This window comes from Garra rufa, chromosome 2 (assembly GCF_049309525.1).
Source record: "Garra rufa chromosome 2, GarRuf1.0, whole genome shotgun sequence".
Taxonomy (NCBI): domain Eukaryota; kingdom Metazoa; phylum Chordata; class Actinopteri; order Cypriniformes; family Cyprinidae; genus Garra; species Garra rufa.
In genome coordinates, this window is record NC_133362.1 from 24,944,983 (window position 1) to 24,965,452 (window position 20,470).

A 20,470-nucleotide genomic window follows, 5' to 3' on the forward strand; every position below is an offset into this window, starting at 1 on the left:
GCTTAACATTAATCAAGTTTTGAAGTGGAAGATAATCAGACTGTCAATCATATGGCCTCTTATTCCCCACAGTTACTGCACATGTTAAACAGATACATTTCTGTGCCGCTGGTAACAGAGTACTATGTCTATTCTACAGAAATACCTTCCTCTCTACTGTCACATTCTGAGTCTATCCACAGACCAGGCTTAGATGAAGCCTATTGTTAGTCAGCTTTAAACTTTTTATCTTTAAACTTTAAAGGTTTTGATGAATCAGTGACGTGCAGAACTACTGTTCTCAGTGACGACTGGCCATCCGACATCTGGGTACAAACGATTCCTCAAATTGCCCATCGGAGCAGCTAATGACCAGGACGGTGGTCCCTGAGCCAAGGCTCTTTCCAGGTTTACCTGAATATTCCCTCCTGAAGCTGGTCTTGATTCCTGTCACAATATAGCATTACTTGCATATGTTCTATAATATATGCATGATTCATGAATTTAGTACTCTAAAAACACTTTTTTTTAATTGTACACTACCAGTCAAAAGTTTTTGAACGGTAAAAATGTAATGTTTTTAAAGAATTCTGTTCTGCTCACCAAGCCTGCATTTATTTGATCCAAAATAGATCAAAAGCAGTGATATTGTGAAATATTTTCACTATTTAAAAGAACTATTTTCTTTTTTAATATATTTTAAAATGTAATTTATTCTTGTGATCAAAGCTAAATTTTCAGCATCATTACTCCAGTCTTCAGTGTCACATGATCCAAAAGAAATTATAGAAATTAATACTTTTATTTAGCAAGGATGCTTTAAATTGAACAAAAGTGATGATAAAGACAATATAATGTTACAAAAGATTTCTATTTCAGATAAATGCTAAAAATTTTACTCAGCTGTTTTCAACATAATAATAATGATAATAATAAATGTTTTGAGCGCCAAATCAGAATTATTAGAAGGTTTCTTCAGGAGCATGTGATTTAAAAAATGAGCTTTTAAATCACAGGAATAAATTACATTTTAAAATGTATTCAAATACAAAACTGTTATTTTAAATAGTAAAAACATAAACGTTTTACTGTTTTTGCTGTCCTTTGGATCAAATAAATGCAGGCTTGGTGAGCAGAAGAGATGTCTTTAAAAACATTACAAATTTTACTGTTCAAAAACTTTTGACTGGTAGTGTATATAACTTCTACAGATCTAAAAACTCACATCATCTCTAGTCGTCTGTCTATCCATGTCTTTGTTGTCTGTGTTGAATGTGTGAAATTTCATTTTCTCCATGATAACATCCAGTTTGGACAATATCGTGGTCACAGCATTTTCAAGCTGAGCAACTTTGTGAACAAGCCTGGAATGAAAAGGCAAAAATAATAAGAATCCACTATGGAAATCCACTACAGCATTAGACTGAAATCTAAATCTTAAAACAATGCAAATTAAACATGAGCAGTGGTTACTGTTAACTTAAACTAAAAACTTTCAAATCTGGATTCTGAGGGTGCAATAAAACTAAATACTGAGAAAATCACATTTAAAGTTGTTCAAATGAAGTTTTTAGCAAGGCATATTACTAATCAAAAATTAAGTTTTGATATATTTATGGTAGTAAATTTACAAAATATCTTCATGGAACATGATCTTTACTTAATATCCTAATGATTTTTGGCATAAAAGAAAAATCAATAATTAAGACCCATACAATGTATTTTTGGCTATTGCTACAAATATGCCTGTGCTACTTAGGACTGGTTTTATGGTCCAGGGTCACAAATGATTGAAGCAAATGATTAAAATGTGTAAAACCTATTATCAATTAAAGCATGATAACTGAAAATATAAAAATAAAAGTTAATTTAAAATAATAATAACTATAATAGTATATAAGTAATACTAAAACAATCAGAACAATGACAAACCTCTGAAAGACCTCTGGAGGAACTGTCTTCTCTCTGTGGTCCTCTGCTGATTCAACACTGTTTTCAAGATTACGAAGCTCTTCGTTGAGTGCGTCCTAAATGAAGATTAGAAAAATTAATATTAAAAATTTTGACTCCATATTAGATTAATGTCACTATAAAAAATTAACTTGCCAAACCAGCTAATGTGAAAAATAAATCAAACATACCCTTTTTTCCTCCAGCTCTTGTTTCATTCTCTCCTGCTCCAGCTTGTCCAAAGTCTGGTTCCCATCTTGGTCAAATCTGGAGAAAGCGGCTGAGATCTCATGGTCAGCATGACCCATCCTGAAAAGTGGGACACACAACCAGAATACATGAGTTCTGCATCACTGCTGCCACACTCTTTAAAATAAAGGTGCTTCACGATGCCATAGAAGAAACTTTTTGTCTAAATGGTTCCATAAAGAACCTTTAACATCTGAAGAACCTTTCTGTTTCACAAAAGGTTCTTTGTGGCAAATAAGGTTCTTCAGATTATAAAAAGGTAAGCAAGAAATGGTTCTTTGACTGAATGGTTCTTTGTGAAACCAAAAATGGTTCTTCTACGGCATCGCTTGAAGCACCTTAATTTTTAAGAGTGTAAGGTGTGTGAATATGTTATTGTTTTAACAGAGACTTACTCTTTCAAAGCATCCCTGAAATCTTTAAACTGCAGCTCACTTGAACCTGAATCCAGGGCTTTCTGAACATCAGAGATCTTTTCCTTTTTAAGTTTCAGCTTCATGAAGGTTTTCTCATAACTCTGAAATTAAAGCACAGTTTTCCACATGCAAATTACAGCAGTTTTGGTTTTTGTGGTGGTTACACAGCTTTCCAAACAGAAATGTAATCGATTTATTGATGTATCTACCTGTTTGATGAGATCTGAAATCTGGAACTCATCTTTCTGAGAAGCGAGTTCTGACTTCACCTCAGAGTATGTGTCATTGATGATGGCCAGAAACATGTTCTGTTAAATTCAATTCATCAGGTTAATTGATAAACAGACACTTATGATTTAGAACAAATCATTATTTAGTCATATGCATCTGAAGAACTTACCAGTAACACAAAGAAGACAAAGAACACATAGGAGAAAAAGTATATTGGTCCGAGTACTCTGTTTGCCCTGTCAATGGCATCATAATTGAAATCTCCAAGGATGATTCGGAATTGTGTGAAACTGCAGAGAGGAGAAGATAAAGAATTAACATAAATTTTCTTAATGCTTCTGACTGACCCAATAAACACAAAAAATAATGCTAATAAAAACACCCTTACATGCACTTGTTAAATGTGCTGAATGTTTCAACTTCCATTCCAAAGAGCAGGTAACCCAGCTGAGCATATGCAAAGAACACAATGAAGAACATAATGGCAAATCCGAAGATGTCCAATGCGCAGCGAGCCAGTGTGGACGTAAGCTGGGTCATTGTTTTATTGAAACTGATGTACTTGAAGATCTGCAAAGTTTGAAGACATCATAATATCAGAATAGGTCACTCTATAAACGGTCAAGCCCGAAAGTATTAAAACCCTTGGCAAATTCTGACTAAAAGTTAATTTTATTCAACCAGCAAGTTTGAATAAAAGAAATGACACAGGCTACTCTCAAAAGATAAGACGATGTACAAGAGGCATCATTGTGGAAAGAAAATATTTCTCAGCTTTTATTTATATTTGAACAAAAAGTGGCACAACCAAAATTATTCATACCCTTTGCAAACTGTCACAGTCTATGGGAAAATCCAAAGTTCTATACCATTCCAAATAGTCCAAGCTGTTCTAAAGCATCCTAATTACCCTGATTCATTGGGAACAGCTGTTTTAATCAACTCAACAGGTGAAAAACAGAAGCTCTCTGCTGTTGGTTTGTGGACAGTCATGGCTAAGGCAAAGGAGCTCACTGAGGACCTGCGGCTGCACATTGTGGCTGCTCACAAGTCAGGAAAGGGCTATAAGACCATATCTAAATGTTTTGATGTTCCAGTGGCTACAGTGCAAAGTATTATTAAAAAATACAAGACGTTCCGCTCTGTGAAAAATCTCAGAGGACATGGTCGGAAGCCAAAAGTGGTCCAAGGATCACCACCAAGGCCATCCTGATGAATCTGGGCTCTGCTGGTGGCAACATCTCAAGGCAGACAGTCCAACGGACACTGCACACCGCTGGGTTCCATGGACGCAGACCAAGGAAGACACCACTTCTCCAGATAAGGCACACAAAAGCCCACTTGGCCTTTGCAAATGCTCATCTGGACAAAGAAGACTTCTGGTCTTCTGTTTTATGGTCAGATGAAACAAAAATTGAATTGTTTGACCACAATGATGTAGCCTTCATTTGGCATAAAAAAAGAAGAAAAAAGGAGCTTTCATCCCTAAGAACACCATCCCCACTGTCAAACATGGTGGAGGGAACCTAATGTTTTGGGGGTGTTTTTCAGCCGGTAGACCAGGGAACCTAATCACAGTAAACGGCACCATGAAAAAGGAGCAATACATCAAAATTCTCAGCAACAACATCAGGCAGTCTGCAGAGAAACTTGGCTTCGGGCACCAGTGGACATTTCAGCATGACAACAACCCAAAACACACAGCAAAAGTGGTTTAGAAATGGTTAGCAGACAAAAACATTAACATTTTGCAGTGGCCCAGCCACTTAAATCCAATTGAGAATCTGCGGAGGGAGCTAAAGATCAGGGTGATGGCAAGGAGACCTTCCAAACTGAAAGAGTTAGAGCTCATCGCTAAAGATGAATGGGCAAAAATACCAGTGGAGACATGCAAAAAGCTGGTCAGCAATTATAGGTTTGATTGCTATAATAGCCAATAAAGGCTTTTCTATTGATTATTGAGAAGGGTATGAATAATTTTGGACATACCACTTTTTGTTCAAATGTAAATAAAGGATGAGTAATAATTTTTTCCACAATGATGCCTCTTGTACATCGTCTTATTATCTTCTGGGAGACGTCTGTGTCATTTCTAGTAAAAAAAAAAAACTTGCTGGTTGAATAAAAGTAACTTTAAGTCTCCCTGCTGAAAAAACCAGCATATGCTGGTTAGGTATGTTTTGGTGCTGGGATGCTGGTTTTAGCTGGTATATGCTGGTCCTTTGCTGGTTTATGCTGGTCCCTTGCTGGTTTATGCTGGTCCTTAGCTGGTTAATGCTGGTCCTTTGCTGGTTTATGCTGGTCATGTTGCTGGTCAAGGACCAGCATAAACCAGCAAAGGACCAGCATTAACCAGCAACATGACCAGCATAAACCAGCAAAAACCAGCAAGGAACCAGCATAAACCAGCAAAGGACCAGCATATACCAGCTAAAACCAGCATCCCAGCACCAAAACATACCTAACCAGCATATGCTGGTTTTTTCAGCAGGGTTGTAATTTAAGTCTAATAATTTCAGGCTTGACTGTATGTAAAACTTCACCTTACTGTTTTCATTTTGTAAAAAATTACCTTAATCCAAGCAAAAAACAAATTGACTGCATTCATGTTGTTGTACTGAGTTTGCCAAAATGCAAGAAACTCAAAATCTGCATAGATGTCAGGTTGTTCTAGAAGGTTTCCGAGTATCTCATCCACTTTGATGGTCCGAAATGCACTGAAGACTATGGCCACCACAGCAAGCTGTTAAAAAGCACACAGTTACTTAGAGCCTGCACTTGTCAAGTAATGTTTATCAAATGATATTGGTTTTCCACTTACCAGTATCACCACTATATCCAGTATGTTCCAGATGCTGTTGAAATGGGAGAGTTTGTGGATTCGGAATTCCAGAATCTCCTCCACAATGTAATAGAGTATAAAGACACAGAAGAAGATCTCGCAGCCGATGATGAAGTAATCCCACGTGGTGACATAACGAATCAGCTTTACAGTACGGATCTGATAGGATGGAATTGCTCCACCGGTAGCTGGAAACTCAACCACTAATCTGAAGGAAGAAGAAAACAATTGTTTATTGTTTTATGAAAGAAAAAAAAACTATTTTATAATATTTTATATTTTATTTGATTCTATTGGATTATTTAAATTCTAATAAATATACATACACTACCAGTCAAAATATTTGTATTGTTTTTTTAAAGGAGTCTCTTCTGCTCAGCAAGCCTACATTTATTTAATTCAAAGTACAGCAAAAACAGTAAAATGTTGAACTATTTTTTACTATTTAAAATAACTGCTTTCGATTGGAATGTATTTTGAAAATGTAATTTATTCTTGTGATTTCAAAACTGAATTTTAAAATCTTACTGTTCATAAACTTTTGACTGGTAGTGTACAAGAACTAATTAAATTAAATTAAATAATCCTAGGTAATCAGAAATAAAGTATTTTGGTCTGCCTTGTAAACTGAAAGGACGTTTATGATAGATAACTTACTTTAGTATACATTTTAATATTAATATTAATTTAGGACTGGGTAAAAAATATTCTCGATTTTTATATTTCTCGATTTTAATCGAATCTTAAATCCCAAGGATCGATTAGTCCAGCCTGTTTTCGCAACATTGTAGGGCGTCTCCAGTTCAGTAAATCGCAATAAATTTTTGTTGCTTTTGAAATGTGAAATCAAATTCTGTCAGTTTTATTATTATATTCAAACAATAAATACAGTTTTGGCGCTGTTTATTGTGGAGTAACAGATTGCTGTAGCGACTCACTTCAACTCAAAGACTGCTGCAAGTTCAGGTGAACTGATCATCTCCTCTGCTTTTTCAGCACGAAAAAAATGAATGAACATACGAAGGTATGTTAAAAGAAAGTACAATTTACCGAAATCCGTATCTTGTCTCATGTAATCGTTCTATCAGCGTTTCAGCGCGCAACAATAACGTCAATATAACAGCTTGTAAACAATGTCACGTAACCTACATTTACCTCAGGAAAGCGCATTTAGTGACCAAATACTTGTTAATTAGCTAGAAAAATTAACTCTAATGAACTAAATATATGCACCATATAACATACTGATACTGTTCTCCAATGTTTAATTTATGTTTGAATAAATCCATTTAAATGTTTTTGTTTTTCAAAAAAACGTAGGCTAATATGATTTTGTAATTGTAACTTTATTGTTATAAAAACTTCACTGAGTGTAATTTAAGCGTTTGTTTACAAATCAGTTAATTTGAACCCTAGTATGTATATTTTACAGCATTAGTTGAGAGATTTTTTTCCTTGAGAAAATTTGGCATGTAGGCCTATATCCCAAATAATCCATATTGGATCGAATCGCAATTTTGTGAATCAGAATCAAATCAAATTGTAAAATTTGTGTCAAAACCCAGCCCTAATTAATATTATTGATTAACCCATCCAAAAATACCAAAGCAAATATATCATTTTAGAAATAAATAAATGCTTTTGTGATGTTGATTCAGGTCAAGAACCTTATAACGCAGAAGAGGTTGATGTTGGCGTTGTATGCAGTGAAGTCAATGAAAAGAGCCCGAGTTCCACGATCGAGCCACAGGTTGTCTTTTAGGTCCGCCAGGATAGCAGCGCTCTCTTCTTTGGTTTTTGCCAGGTCTTGATAATATCCTGCTCCGCTGTATGTGGTCAGTAACCCCCAGTGACTCGACCCTTTGATCTCTTTCTCTGAGTGGTACTGCCAGCTGAGAAATAATGAGATTATACTTAATAAATAAATACATTTAACCCCTGAAGAGAGAAATATAACTGTTGCTAATCATAAATGTCACTCACGCTGTTCCGTTGATCAGTCCAAACATGCTGTCCTCCTCCTTCTTGTCACTGTATACATCGAAACACTCCATGATCTCCTGCTGGAAGTCTTTGTGCACCTTGCAGGAGTTGTCCTTTACTTTGAGCTGTCGAACGCGAGGGACTCCTAACAACATGTTCTCGTAGTAAATGAAGGATTGATTTCCATTTGGAAGAGGCTCGTCGTTGTACCACTTTGTCCAGTATAGGCTGTCAAGTAATGGCCCTTCCATGTACTGCAAAGATTAGAGACAAAAATGATAGTTAGAGGGAAGGTGATACTGTTTTGGATCTGTCCCATTAATAGGAAAACATTTATAATTATGTGTTATGTTTTTTAATACCAAAGAAGACTACAGAAAACAATATAAAACAGCTAATTTAAAACATCAGAACAATATAAATATTACATGCATTACACAAAATACATGTACTACTAAAATCGGCTACAAAATACAATAAGAAATGCAACTAGCTAAATTTAAAAGTTTATTTCATGCAACAAATAAGGGATTTGTAAAAAATAGTTTTAATTTCTGTTTTAGTTTTAGTTAACTATAATAACCATAACTATTAGCCAATATGTCTAGGTAATGACAAACATTTATTATAAAATTTATTTCATTTTATGTTTTTAATACTAAATAAACATACTTAAAACTACATAAATATTATATAAAGAATATAAAACAAATTTAAAACATTAAAACACTTATATAAATATTACATTAATTACATAAAATTATTAATATTAAACATACTGCTACATAATAATATATATAAATATATATACAAATATATAACATTAAACTACTAAATTTCAATCAGAAATGCAACTAGCTGAATTAAATTAACGAATAATTAATGAATTTATAACCATTAATATTAGCCAATATGTCCAGGCAAAGGCAAACATTTGTTATTAAATTTATTTGATATTTAAAGTAAGTATATTAATATGTTTTATGTTTTTTTAATACTAAATAAAAACACATATGTGACCCTGGACCACAAAACCAGTCATAAGGTTAAATTTGACAAAACTGAGATTTATACATCACATGAAAGCTCAATAAATAAGCTTTCTATTGATGTATGGTTTGTTAGGATAGGACAATATTTGGCTGAGATACATCTATTTGAAATTGGAAATCTGAGGATGCAAAAAAATCAAAAAGACTGAGAAAATCACCTTTAAAGTTGTCCAAATTAGGTTCTTAACAATGCATATTACAAATCAAAAATTACATTTTGATATGTTTACAGTAGGAATTTTACAAAAAATCTTCATGGAACATGAACTTTACTTAATTTCTTAATGATTTTTGGCATAAATGAAAAATCAAAAATTTTGACCCATGCAATGTATTTTTGGCTATTGCTACAAATATACCCCAGCGACTTAAGACTGGTTTTGTGGTCCAGGGTCACATATATAAAACAACAAATTAAAAAATTAAAACGCTAATATAAATGTTACATGATTTACATAAAATGACTAATATACACACTACTATACATTATTATATATTATATATACAAATATAGAATAAAATTAGACTATTATATTACATTCAGAAATGCAACTAGCTGGATTTAAAAATATATATTTTAAGTTTTTTATGGTTTTAATTTCTATTTTAGTGTTAGTTAACTATAATAACTATAACTATTGGCCAATATGTCCAGGCAAACATTTATTATTAAATGTATTTGATATTTAAAGTAAGTATTTTGAATATGTTTTATGTTTTTAACACTAAATAAACATACTTAAAACTATAGAAATATTATGCAAACAATATCCACAACAATTGTAAAGCATTAATACAATCATAAATATTACACAAAATGCATAAAATTGATTTAAAAAGTTTATTTATATATTATTTCACATAACAAAGGGATTTTTTTATGGTTATGTTATGTTTCTAATACTAAATAAACATACTTAAAACTACATAACTATTATGTAAACAATATAAAAAACTTTTTAATACATTAAAACACTAATATAAATATTACATGAATTATATAAAAATACAAATATTATATGTACTACTATATAATTTTGTTGTGCATTTTTGTCCTTTTTATTAATTTTTTAAAGCGTATACATATATGTTATATCTACAGTCAGAAATACAACTACATATATATATATATATATATATATATATATATATATATATATATATATATATATATATATTTGACTTCTAAATTACAATCAGAAATGCAACTAGCTGATTTAAAAAGTTTATTTATATATTATTTCACATAACAAAGGGATTTTTTTAATGGTTTAATTTAATTTCTGTTTTAGTTAACTATAATGACCACAAACATAGCCAATATGTCCAGGCAATGACAAACATTTCATATTTTATATGTTATGATTATGTTTCTAATACTAAATAAACATACTTAAAACTACATAACTATTATGTAAACAATATAAAAAAAAAACCTTTTAATACATTAAAACACTAATATAAATATTACATGAATTATATAAAAATACAAATATTAAATGTACTACTATATGATTTTGTTGTGCATTTTTGTCCTTTTTATTAGTTTTTAGAGCATATACATATATGTTATATCTACATATCTATAACTAGCTGAATATATTTATTTTACATAAAAAATGTTGTATTTTGATACTTAAAATAAGTATATGTAAAACATTAAAACTATCTTTTTGGACTTCTGTATGTACGCATTGTATATATATATATATATGTCTGGCGACTGGGGAGTTGGGATGTTTGACTTTAGTTTGGTAACTTTGTATTTTTGTGTTTGTTTCTGTACTTTTATGCTTGGATTTCTATGTATGTGTTATACACTGCGGAAACTAATAAAAAAAAAACTTTGATCAAAAAAAACATTAAAACTATGAATTATTAATGAATTATATAAAAATATCATCAACAACATTAACAACATCCAAAATGTGGAATTTGTGTTGGCAGAAATTGTACTTAAAAAAATGACCAGGAAAAGACAAACATTCATTATTAAAATGATTTAATACATATAATATACTATACTTTATATATATATATATATATATATATATATATATATATATATATATATATATATAATATATACTTTAAAATTCACATCTGAATAAGGAAAGCAGTTAAACTCACTGTCCAGACATCATTCATGGAGCCAATGGATGAAAAGCTGACTCCGCTGTCGCCCGGTAAATTCACAAAGAGATCTGTCATAGCTTTTGTGTAATAGTAGGTGGCGCTGCTGGTCATGCCATAGGTCACTGCATGAGAACAGGATTACAATCAGTCAACAATCACATCACTTATTGAACTTTGCACAGACGTGCTACACCATTCACCGTCGCACAGATAAAGGACATCAATTCATTCAAGTTTCATCCATTAGCGGTGCTCACGTCATGAAAGCAGCAGAGGGTTATTTGTTTGAGCACACAAATAGCCCCCTTGAACAATGTGAGTCCAGCACAGACAAAGCCGCAATTGCCTGACCTGAGCTCTTATCAGCAGGGCCCCGCTTGTGTTCCTTTCAGGCCTAATTTTCCCCTAAACAAAGCCGTGTTTTAACACAGGGGAGCAGAGGACATTTTATAACATACATCTCAGATCATAATAGAGCACGATGTAATGGAAAGCCATGGGATTACATGCAGTACAATAAAAAAGACAAAAGAGCAAGGTAAAGACACTATATTTTTACATTTATACATGCTAATGTTTTTAATGGATATAATGGATATAATGGATTCATCTGATCTTAATATTCACAGTCCTATATTTATCCATTATCAGTGCAGTTTTAAACTCCAAACAGGTGTTGTGCAACAGGTAAACATTCATTTACATCATTCAGACAGGGGGATTAGGTCTATATATAGCATGCAAGCAACATAATACTTACACAGGCACAAATCCAATAGGAAAACAATGTAGATGAGCAGTTCTTTGAGATTTGCTTTGACATTAAGCTCGGGATTCTCCTTTGTGTCCTTTCTTAGCGCAGTCCCCCACAGTCCTACCAAAACAAAACACAAAACAAAAACACTTTTATAATATATTTATTTACTTATATTAATTTAATTGTCATTAACCTTAGAAAATAATAGAGAAATGCATTTAAATGTTAAAATATTACAACTTAACATACAAAATAGTTCACTCGCAAAATTAATATAATATTAGGAAACACTCAGACGCTTATTTGTGTTGGAAAAAATGTAATAACATTGAAATAATAATAATAAAATATCAAAACATAAATTTTAAAGCGTAAATCTAGAAACATCATATCGTGGAAAACCCTTCCCTTACCTTTGACGGCTTTCAAAAGAAAGGAGCAGCCTCCAGACTTCTTCTCCTCTGTAGGGTTGGTACGCACTTTATCCCCAGTCAGATAGGGGTTAGGTAGATTCATGTGGTTCATGTTCTCCAGAGAGCTGTGGAACATGGGCTGAGGGTTGTAGACAGTGCTGATTGGGTGTCTGATGGGTGCAGGAGAGCCACTGTAGGCCTGATTCACCCAGCCTCCTTTCCCAAAGTTTTCCATCTCGCATGCCACTGTGCTGCTCTGCTGATTCTCTGCACGGTTATTGAGGTGATGCATTGGTCAGTTTGACAGGAATTGCTCCAGTGCAGCTTTTGGCTTGGGGATAGTCTCCACCTGTATTTATACCTTTCTCGCTGAATCCTCTAGAATAGAGCAGAGCAGTGCTTCTGTGGAAGGAGGGGCTCGTCTTTTGTTTACGCATCCATTAAAAACACAATCCTGCCATTAAGGAAACTGAGACACAAGCTAGAGATTCTAGAATATCATTATAGACAATACAAAGCTAATCTCGTTTTGCGTCACATTGATATAGATGTGCTGAAACAGAGTTGAATACTTTCGTGATAAAGATGGGAATTATTACCAGAATTAAATTATTCGCTTTTTTTGTCATCTTGCTAGATCGAAATCAAATGATTGAAGGTTTACTTTGCATTTAGAAAACAGTGGCTGTTTATTAATGGTAGACTGTTTCCACCACTAAATAAACTCTCACAATTCGGACTTTTTTTTTTCTCAATTGCGAGTGTACATCTCACAATTCAGTAGTTTGCAGTTGTGAGTTAATAAAGTCAGAACTGTAAGATATAAACTGTCAATTCTGATAAATGAAGCCAGAATTGCGTGATATAAACTCGCTATTGCAGGTTATAAAGTCATTCTAAAAAAATAGTCACAATTCTGAAAAATAGTCAGATTTGCATCAGAATTGCATGTCAGTTGTGACTTTTTTTCTCGGAATTGCGCACAGTTGTGAGTTATTACATTTGTGAGATACGTACAATTTAGCAATTCTGAAAACATATCAGTCTTTTTCTCCCTCAAAATTGGTCTTTATACCTTGCAATTGCAATATCACAATTCTGATCAATTGCAAGATACAAACTTGAATTTGTGAGAAAAAATTAAAAATTGTGAGTTTTAATCTTTTAATTCTGACTTTTTCACAATTGTGAGTTTGTCACGCAATTCTGAAAAAAGTCAGAATTGTGAGTGTATATCTCGCAGTTCTGACTTTATAACTCGCAGTTGCGCGTTTATATCTCACAATTTGAGAAAAAAAGTCAGAATTGCGAGACATAAACTAGCATTTGTGAGAAAAAAAGCCAGAATTGCGAGAAAAAAGCCAGAATTGTGAGATAAGTACAAATGAGCAATTCTAAGAACATCAGTCTTTTTCCTCCCTCAAAATTTTCTTTATACCTCACAGTTGCGAGATTATATCTCCCAATTCTGAGAATAAAACTCAGAAAAGTCAGAATTGCGAGATATAAACTTGCATTTGCGAGAAAAAAAGCCAGAATTGTGAGAAAAAGTCAGAACTGCGAGATACAACCTTGCATTTGCCAGAAAAAAAAGTCTGAATTGCGTGATACAAACTCGCATTTGCTGGGAAAAAGTCTGAATTGTAAGTTTATATCTTGCAATTCTGAATTTGTTTCTCGCTATTGTGAGTTTAAGTCACTCAATTCTGAAAAACTCAAGAATTGTGAGTGTATAACTCGCAGTTTGAGGAAAAATGTCGAAGTTGTGAGAAAAAAGAGTTGCAAGATACAAACCGAAAAAAAAATTCAAAATCGCGAGTTTTAATCTCTCAATTTTGACATTATTTCTCACAGTTGTGAGTTTAAGTCATGCAATTCTGAAAAAAAGTCAGAACTCGCAGTTCTGAGGACAAAAAGTCAAAACTGTGAGAAAAAAAGAGTTGCAAGATACAAAAGAGTTGCAACATACAAACTCGCACAATTCTGACTTTTTTTTCTTGCAATTCTGGCTCTTTTTCTCACAAATGCAACTTTATCTCGCATTTCTGACTTTCACAATTTCTACTTTTTTTCTCAGATATAAACTCGCAGTTGCGAGTAATAAAGTCAGAACTGCGAGATATAAACTCACAATTCTAACTTATTTTCAGTATTGTGACTTAAACTTACAATTGCAAGAAAAAAGTCAAAATCACGAGTTTTAATCTCTCAATTCTGACTTGATTTCTCGCAACTGTGAGTTTAAGTCACGCAATTCTGAAAAAAAAGTCAGAATTGTGAGTTTGTATCTTGCAGTTCTGACTTTATTACTCGCAATTGAGAGTTTATATCTGAGACAAAAAAAGAAGAAATTGTGAGGGAAAAAAGTTGCATTTGCGAGACAAAAAGAATTGCAAGTTTGTATCTCACAGTTCTGACTTTGTAAGTTACAATTGTGAGTTTACATCTCACAGTTCTGAGAAAAAAATGTCAAAATAAGTGAGAAAAAAAAGTCTGAATTGTGAGATAAAAAGTTGCAATGACCATTTTTATTTTTTATTCAGTGGCGGAAACGGGCCATATAATAAGATAAATTTTACATTGTAATTAAAGTATAATTTATGTGTAAAGCATTTTCCATTAAAAATATCTGCATATAAATGTCAAGAACTACTATTTAAAATGCATTCAATGCAAGTATAAATTATATCATATTTTCACCACAAAACTGCATATTTGCTAAAGTACATATAAAAATAACTGTGCATTGGTAAAGAGAAAAAGAGAGGGTTTTTGTTGTTATTGTTGTTTTCATTTGAGACTCTAACATATTCCAAGATCCCCTAGCACCCCTCTGTAAGCAACCATGAGACCTGTAGCCTATTCAATCACCATGGGCTTGTTTCATCATTCAGGTGTTAATATTCACAACATTTAATATGATTGCATGATGAAGGATTTTTCTAGAAAGTAAAATAAACAATGTCTTGACCTTAAGCGGAGTATATTAGAAACAAACTACAAGGAAGTGTTTTTGACTGAGATTAGTTCATAGTGATCATGACATGATGATTGGTCGTAATGACAGTTGAAGCTAAACGGATTAAGACGGGTGTATCTAGCTTCATGTACACGCTTTCGGCCGAGCTCTGGCTGTTCACGCCTCATTAGCACTGAAAAGGCACGTTATACACAGTCATTGAACAGCAAAGACTTTAATCTCCTCTCTAAATTAGGAGCGGCTATGAGGATGGCCCTAGTCAAGATTGAGCCATTCTGCCTGAAAATTATTGTCATTGTCTTCTCTACATCTCAAAGCCTAAATACAGGACCTTTTTAGTTTATAATATGAGCCAAGTGAAAATAAAATGATTTTATTTAATTATTTAAAGCTCATTGGACACACAATTCAACCGTGACGTCATTCAGTCTTTTAAACATTATTTATAGGCTACCTTCACTGAACTGACAGCAGAGTCATTTGTTTGGTGTTGTCTTATCTGAGGATACAGAAGCCTCACTGAAATGTGTTTATCTGTCCAGTGTGCGAACCAGAGAGATTTGGGCCTTTAAACATTTTTTAATAGCAAATCTGCTTCAAATAAAATTTCATTTCTGGATGTGTACAAAAGTAATTTTTTTAGGGTATAGGACAGATATATAAATACACTACCAGTCAAAAGTTTTTGAACAGTAAGATTTTTAATGTTATTTAAAGAAGTCTCTTCTGTTCACCAAACCTGCATTTATTTGATCCAAAGTACAGCAAAAACTAAATATGTTTACTATTTAAAATAACTGTTTTCTATTTGATTATATTTTAAAATGTAATTTATTTCTGTGATTTCAAAGCTGATTTTTAGCATCATTACTCCAGTTATTATTATGCTGAAAACAGCTGAGTAGAATTTTTTGAGGTTTCTTTGATGAATAGAAAGTTCAGAAGAAATCTTTTATCTGAAATAGATAATTTTTGTAACATTACAAATGTTTTTATCATAACTTTTGGTCAGCAAGGAATAAATAAAATTATTAATTTCTATAATTTCTTCCCCATCCCAATATATATATATATATATATATATATATATATATATATATATATATATATATATATATATATATATATACTGACTCCACACATTTTCATAATTAAATTAATATTTTATGATTTAACAAAAAGAATGAATAAAATTAATATTGTAGTTTTTTGTTTTTTATTAAATGAAAAATGTTTAAAATTAAGTAAAAAAAAACTGACACAAAAGTTTGATTTCAGTGTTTTTAACATTTAAAAAACCTTGTTTAATCAGAGGATAAACTATAACTCAAAGCACTTCAACTACTATACAAAACAGTGTATAGTTATAAGATAGATATTCATTATTATTATGGTACTATTATAAGCCTTCCATATTCTTTCTTACTCACTGAGTTCAGTACCAAAAAACAATGAAAAAACTAAATAAATAAACAGCAATTTAGGATGCCATTTTGGCAAATGTTTTTGAGCATTGGCTTAGCTGAGCACACACTACACACAAAGATTTGATACAAAGCGATGAAAAATTCAAAGATTCATTGACAAATGTGATTTTATCGAGTCATTTACAGTTGCTCAGAAAAACAACAATTTTTCGCAACAATTAAAGCTACTCCTAGAATGAGTCAGACTCTATTAAAGCTAATCATTTGATTTCCAGAACCAAAAACATCAAATATTACACAGTAATACAAACATATTTACTGACTCCTGTATCTATATTAAGAAAGATACAAGTGAACGCACCATTGCTTATCAGTCAGTGAGAGTTAGAGGCTTTCGTAGTGGTAGGAGAAGGAAGAGTGCATACAGTCATTTTCCACAGGGGAGTTATAGCGCATAAAGCAAGAATAGGTCTCTGGCTGTAGGCTGTCAAACTGTAGATTCAGCCAGTCTTTCTGAGGAGCCGCGTGTCTGCTGGCATCAGTCAGGATTCGGTTGAGGGCCATGATGTAGCTCAGGGCCATCTGCAGCGTCTCATATTTGGAGAGTTTCTTGTCCTGACCCCACTGAGGAACCACTTTGCGGAGGCGGTCGAATGCGGTGTTTAGGCCCTGCATCCTCTTCCTCTCTCGAGCGTTGGCCGCCATCCTCCGCCGCATGGCGCTCTCAAACTTCTCTGGGTCCCTGGAGTCCGACTCCGACCCTGACCCTGAATCCGCACAGCTCGGTCTGCGGGGCTTCATGACTCCTGGGCCAATGGTGGTCTTGAAAACAGATCAGAATCTCCTCAGACGCAATGTTCCTCTTGTTGTCCGTGAAGTAAAGTAAATCCAGATAGCGGTGCAGTCCTTGAGGCTTCTGCTCTGCCATAAGGATGGCTGATGCTTATATAGAGTATTAACAGGTGGCAGCAGGTGGAGCCCCACCCTTATTGCTCCATCCAAACATCCATTATTATTAATGAAACACACATATCCAACAGCAGGACTAGTGCACTCGAACTAGCTCCCCAAGCCCAACCCCCATTAACTCAAACTTTAATGACATTCCAATTAACTTTGGCTGGTCTATCACTGAAACCATGCGTTACAAACATAGATAACTTACCATCTGGCCAGGGCCACTGCATCCACCAGGGGTGGATGGCAAGGACCATTACCTAATTAAAAGTGCATGCATCTTTAAGCAAACATGACATCTTTGCATATCTTCGACAAGAACATTGTTTGCAAGTACTTGCCTGTATGAAATCAATTTGATTTTGCTGTTGGATTCTACCTTTTTAATATACATTATGGAAACTTTTACCTTTTAACATAATCGTTAATATGAATTGATAATGTAATATATATATTTTTTCTGTACATGTATAATGTACTGTGTTAGTTGCATTAAATAGCAATATTAAAATATGATAGATAGATAGATCATATAATAATAATAAATTACAACAAATAATATATTTAAATTAATATATTTAAAAAGTATTATATATAATAGTGCTGTTAAATTGATTAATCGCGATTAATCGCATCCAAAATAAAAATTAGAATTATATGTAATATATACTTATATTCATATATAATATAAATCATATATAAATATGAATATATTTATACATGTAAATATTTCTTAAATATAGCCTACATGTATGTGTGTATATTTATACATATTATGCAAACACAAACTTTTATTTTGGACATGATTAATCACGATTTATCAATTTGACAGCACTAATATATAAACTTTCATATACGTTATAAAACATACACATGTATATATTTAAGAAATATATGTAATATATATTTACATTTATATATAACTCATATATAAATGTGAATATATATAAATATAAATATACACACACACATACATGTAAATATTTCTTTACTATATACATGTATGTGTGTATATTTTTATACACACACACACACACACACACACAGTACATACACATATATTATGTAAACAAAAACTTTTAATTTGGATGTGATTAATCACGATTAATTGATAATATATAAACGTTTATATATAAACTTGTAAAAATTAAGTTTCTATGTTTAGTAGACCGGATTATAAATATTTAGATTATTATAATAAAAAAGTATTATATATAATAGTGCTGTCAAATTAATTAATTGTGATTAATCGCAACCAAAATAAAAGTTTGTTTATATAATATATTTATATGTATATATAAATATATAAATACACATATACATGTATATATTTAAGAAATATATGTATATGTATATATATATATATATTATGTAAACACAAACTTTTATTTTGGATGTGATTAATCACGATTAATCGATTTGAGACTAATATATAAACGTTTATATATACACTTGTAAAAATGATGTTTAGTAGACTGGATTATAAACTACTGAAGTAAACTGATGACAACACCATATGAAAAGCATTTCTAGGACAATAAATAATTGATTTAAGTGTCTCAGTGGGACTGAGACAGACAGAAGTCTTCGACAAGCTGTCTATCTCAATCTGTTCAAGGCAAATCAAATAAAATGGGTAGATTCAGTCACAGTTTCACTCAAAAGCCTGTTGAACAATAAACTAATCTTCATTGCTACCTTCAATGGTTCGGTGAGAAGATTTTCTCTTTATTTGATGTTAAAGATGTATTTTCTTTATCAAGTATAAATAAAAATAAAATTCACCATAGAATATTCAATATAACACAATATTAGTTAAATATGTTAAATAAAATATTTTTTATAAAAAAAGAGTATTTCTTTTTTCTATTTTATGCAAAACACATGCTCTAAATACATATATCAGTACATCAGTTTTGTGTACAAAAGATGTTGTACATAATTCATGTCCCAGCTGACTGTGATTCAAGCAATATAAGCTCATGCTGTCAGGTCATTTTGCATTGGACAAGTAACCTTGCTGTTCAATTGGGCATATAAGCCCTATCCACCGGTTTGATTTCATTGATTGCAGATTGGTATGGCTGGCCAGCTGCTGCTTGTCTTGTTTAAAGGGCTTGGTCCAGACATGTAGAACAGCCTTGTTTTTCACTCATTCACATGATGGGCTTGTCTGGAGTCGGAGGCTGCCCTATGCAAAAAGGCCATATGTTACAAGCTAGTCCAGTAACTTTAAAACAGCGTTGAACAGATTAAAGATTTACTCAGTCCTGATGAGGGGAAAGTGAGAAGGTCTATTATCAGTTTAACAGCTTAAGCCAGGATTTAGTAAATCTGATTTTCATTTAAAGCGTGAAGCAGTTACCATTGATTCTGGAGGAGAAAATGTTCTTAAAAATCGAATGTGTAATCCTTTAAACACAAGGAAAAGTGACAATTAAACTGCTACTTAACATGTCACCCTGACAGCCAAACCATAGGCCTCATAAAACAGAGAATAAGTGTGCATCAATACTGCTGATGAAAACTACTATTATTAATTTTATCAGTATTTGCTTTCAAAAATCATCTGTATGACATTATGACCTCTGAGCTATGAGTATAAACTGTTATGTTCATTAGAAGACGACAATTCTAAGCTGAGGTTTACTTCTTTCTGGAGAACAGTTTGAGATTTGCAGACTTTAAACACAAGCATTTAAATATATTTTTGATCAAATTTCTAGAAAAATCATATTGACCAATGAGGTCATTCAGAAAAGTGAGGCATATTGTGTAAACACTGACCCCCACAGATGAGAATTTAACCCCCCACCCCACTAACACCATCAAAACAGGGCATCTGGTGAGATGAGGCTAGTCACTAATTAGGTCAAGCAAGGTGCTTGGAATTTCATGCTTATTTGAACCTTTTTTCCCTTCTGGTTATGTTTAATCTTAACTGGTCAATGAAGCAACGTCTTCATTGTAGCTAGTCAGTTAGACAAAAGAATCAATTTATATGAAATTATTATTATTTATGCAAACATATGTACATGTTTTCTTTTTTTTTATAGCAAGTTTTATAGCCAGTCAGAATTTTTGAACAGTAAGACTTG

The 20,470-nt window shown here is 32.6% G+C and overlaps 2 protein-coding genes across 2 annotated transcripts; both read right to left on the bottom strand.

Moving 5' to 3' along the window:
- Nucleotides 1-255: 255 nt before the first annotated feature.
- pkd2l1 (polycystic kidney disease 2-like 1) lies at nt 256-12,300 on the bottom strand. Its single transcript, XM_073834629.1, has 15 exons — nt 12,009-12,300; nt 11,599-11,712; nt 10,833-10,960; nt 7,651-7,904; nt 7,335-7,559; nt 5,647-5,875; nt 5,398-5,568; nt 3,214-3,395; nt 2,995-3,115; nt 2,804-2,902; nt 2,574-2,695; nt 2,121-2,238; nt 1,912-2,006; nt 1,205-1,343; nt 256-426 (listed from the first exon to the last, which is right to left on the bottom strand). Exons 1-15 carry the CDS (start codon nt 12,298-12,300, stop codon nt 256-258), a joined length of 2,460 nt encoding a protein of 819 aa, XP_073690730.1.
- Nucleotides 12,301-16,263: 3,963 nt separating this feature from the next.
- atoh7 (atonal bHLH transcription factor 7) lies at nt 16,264-17,900 on the bottom strand. The gene has a single exon (XM_073835154.1). The coding sequence runs from the start codon at nt 17,214-17,216 to the stop codon at nt 16,800-16,802; it is 417 nt and encodes a 138-aa protein (XP_073691255.1). The 5' UTR covers nt 17,217-17,900; the 3' UTR covers nt 16,264-16,799.
- Nucleotides 17,901-20,470: the final 2,570 nt, after the last annotated feature.

Excerpts from the sequence above, each read along its gene's own strand:
- atoh7 (XM_073835154.1), bottom strand. The coding sequence starts at position 17,216 with ATGAAGCCCCGCAGACCGAGCTGTGCGGATTCAGGGTCAGGGTCGGAG.
- pkd2l1 (XM_073834629.1), bottom strand. The coding sequence starts at position 12,300 with ATGCATCACCTCAATAACCGTGCAGAGAATCAGCAGAGCAGCACAGTG. Across the intron at positions 11,713-12,008 it reads TCTTTTGAAAGCCGTCAAAG|GACTGTGGGGGACTGCGCTA; the intron begins GTAAGGGAAGGG and ends TTGTTTTGGTAG. Across the intron at positions 2,903-2,994 it reads TTGTCTTCTTTGTGTTACTG|AACATGTTTCTGGCCATCAT; the intron begins GTAAGTTCTTCA and ends TGAATTTAACAG.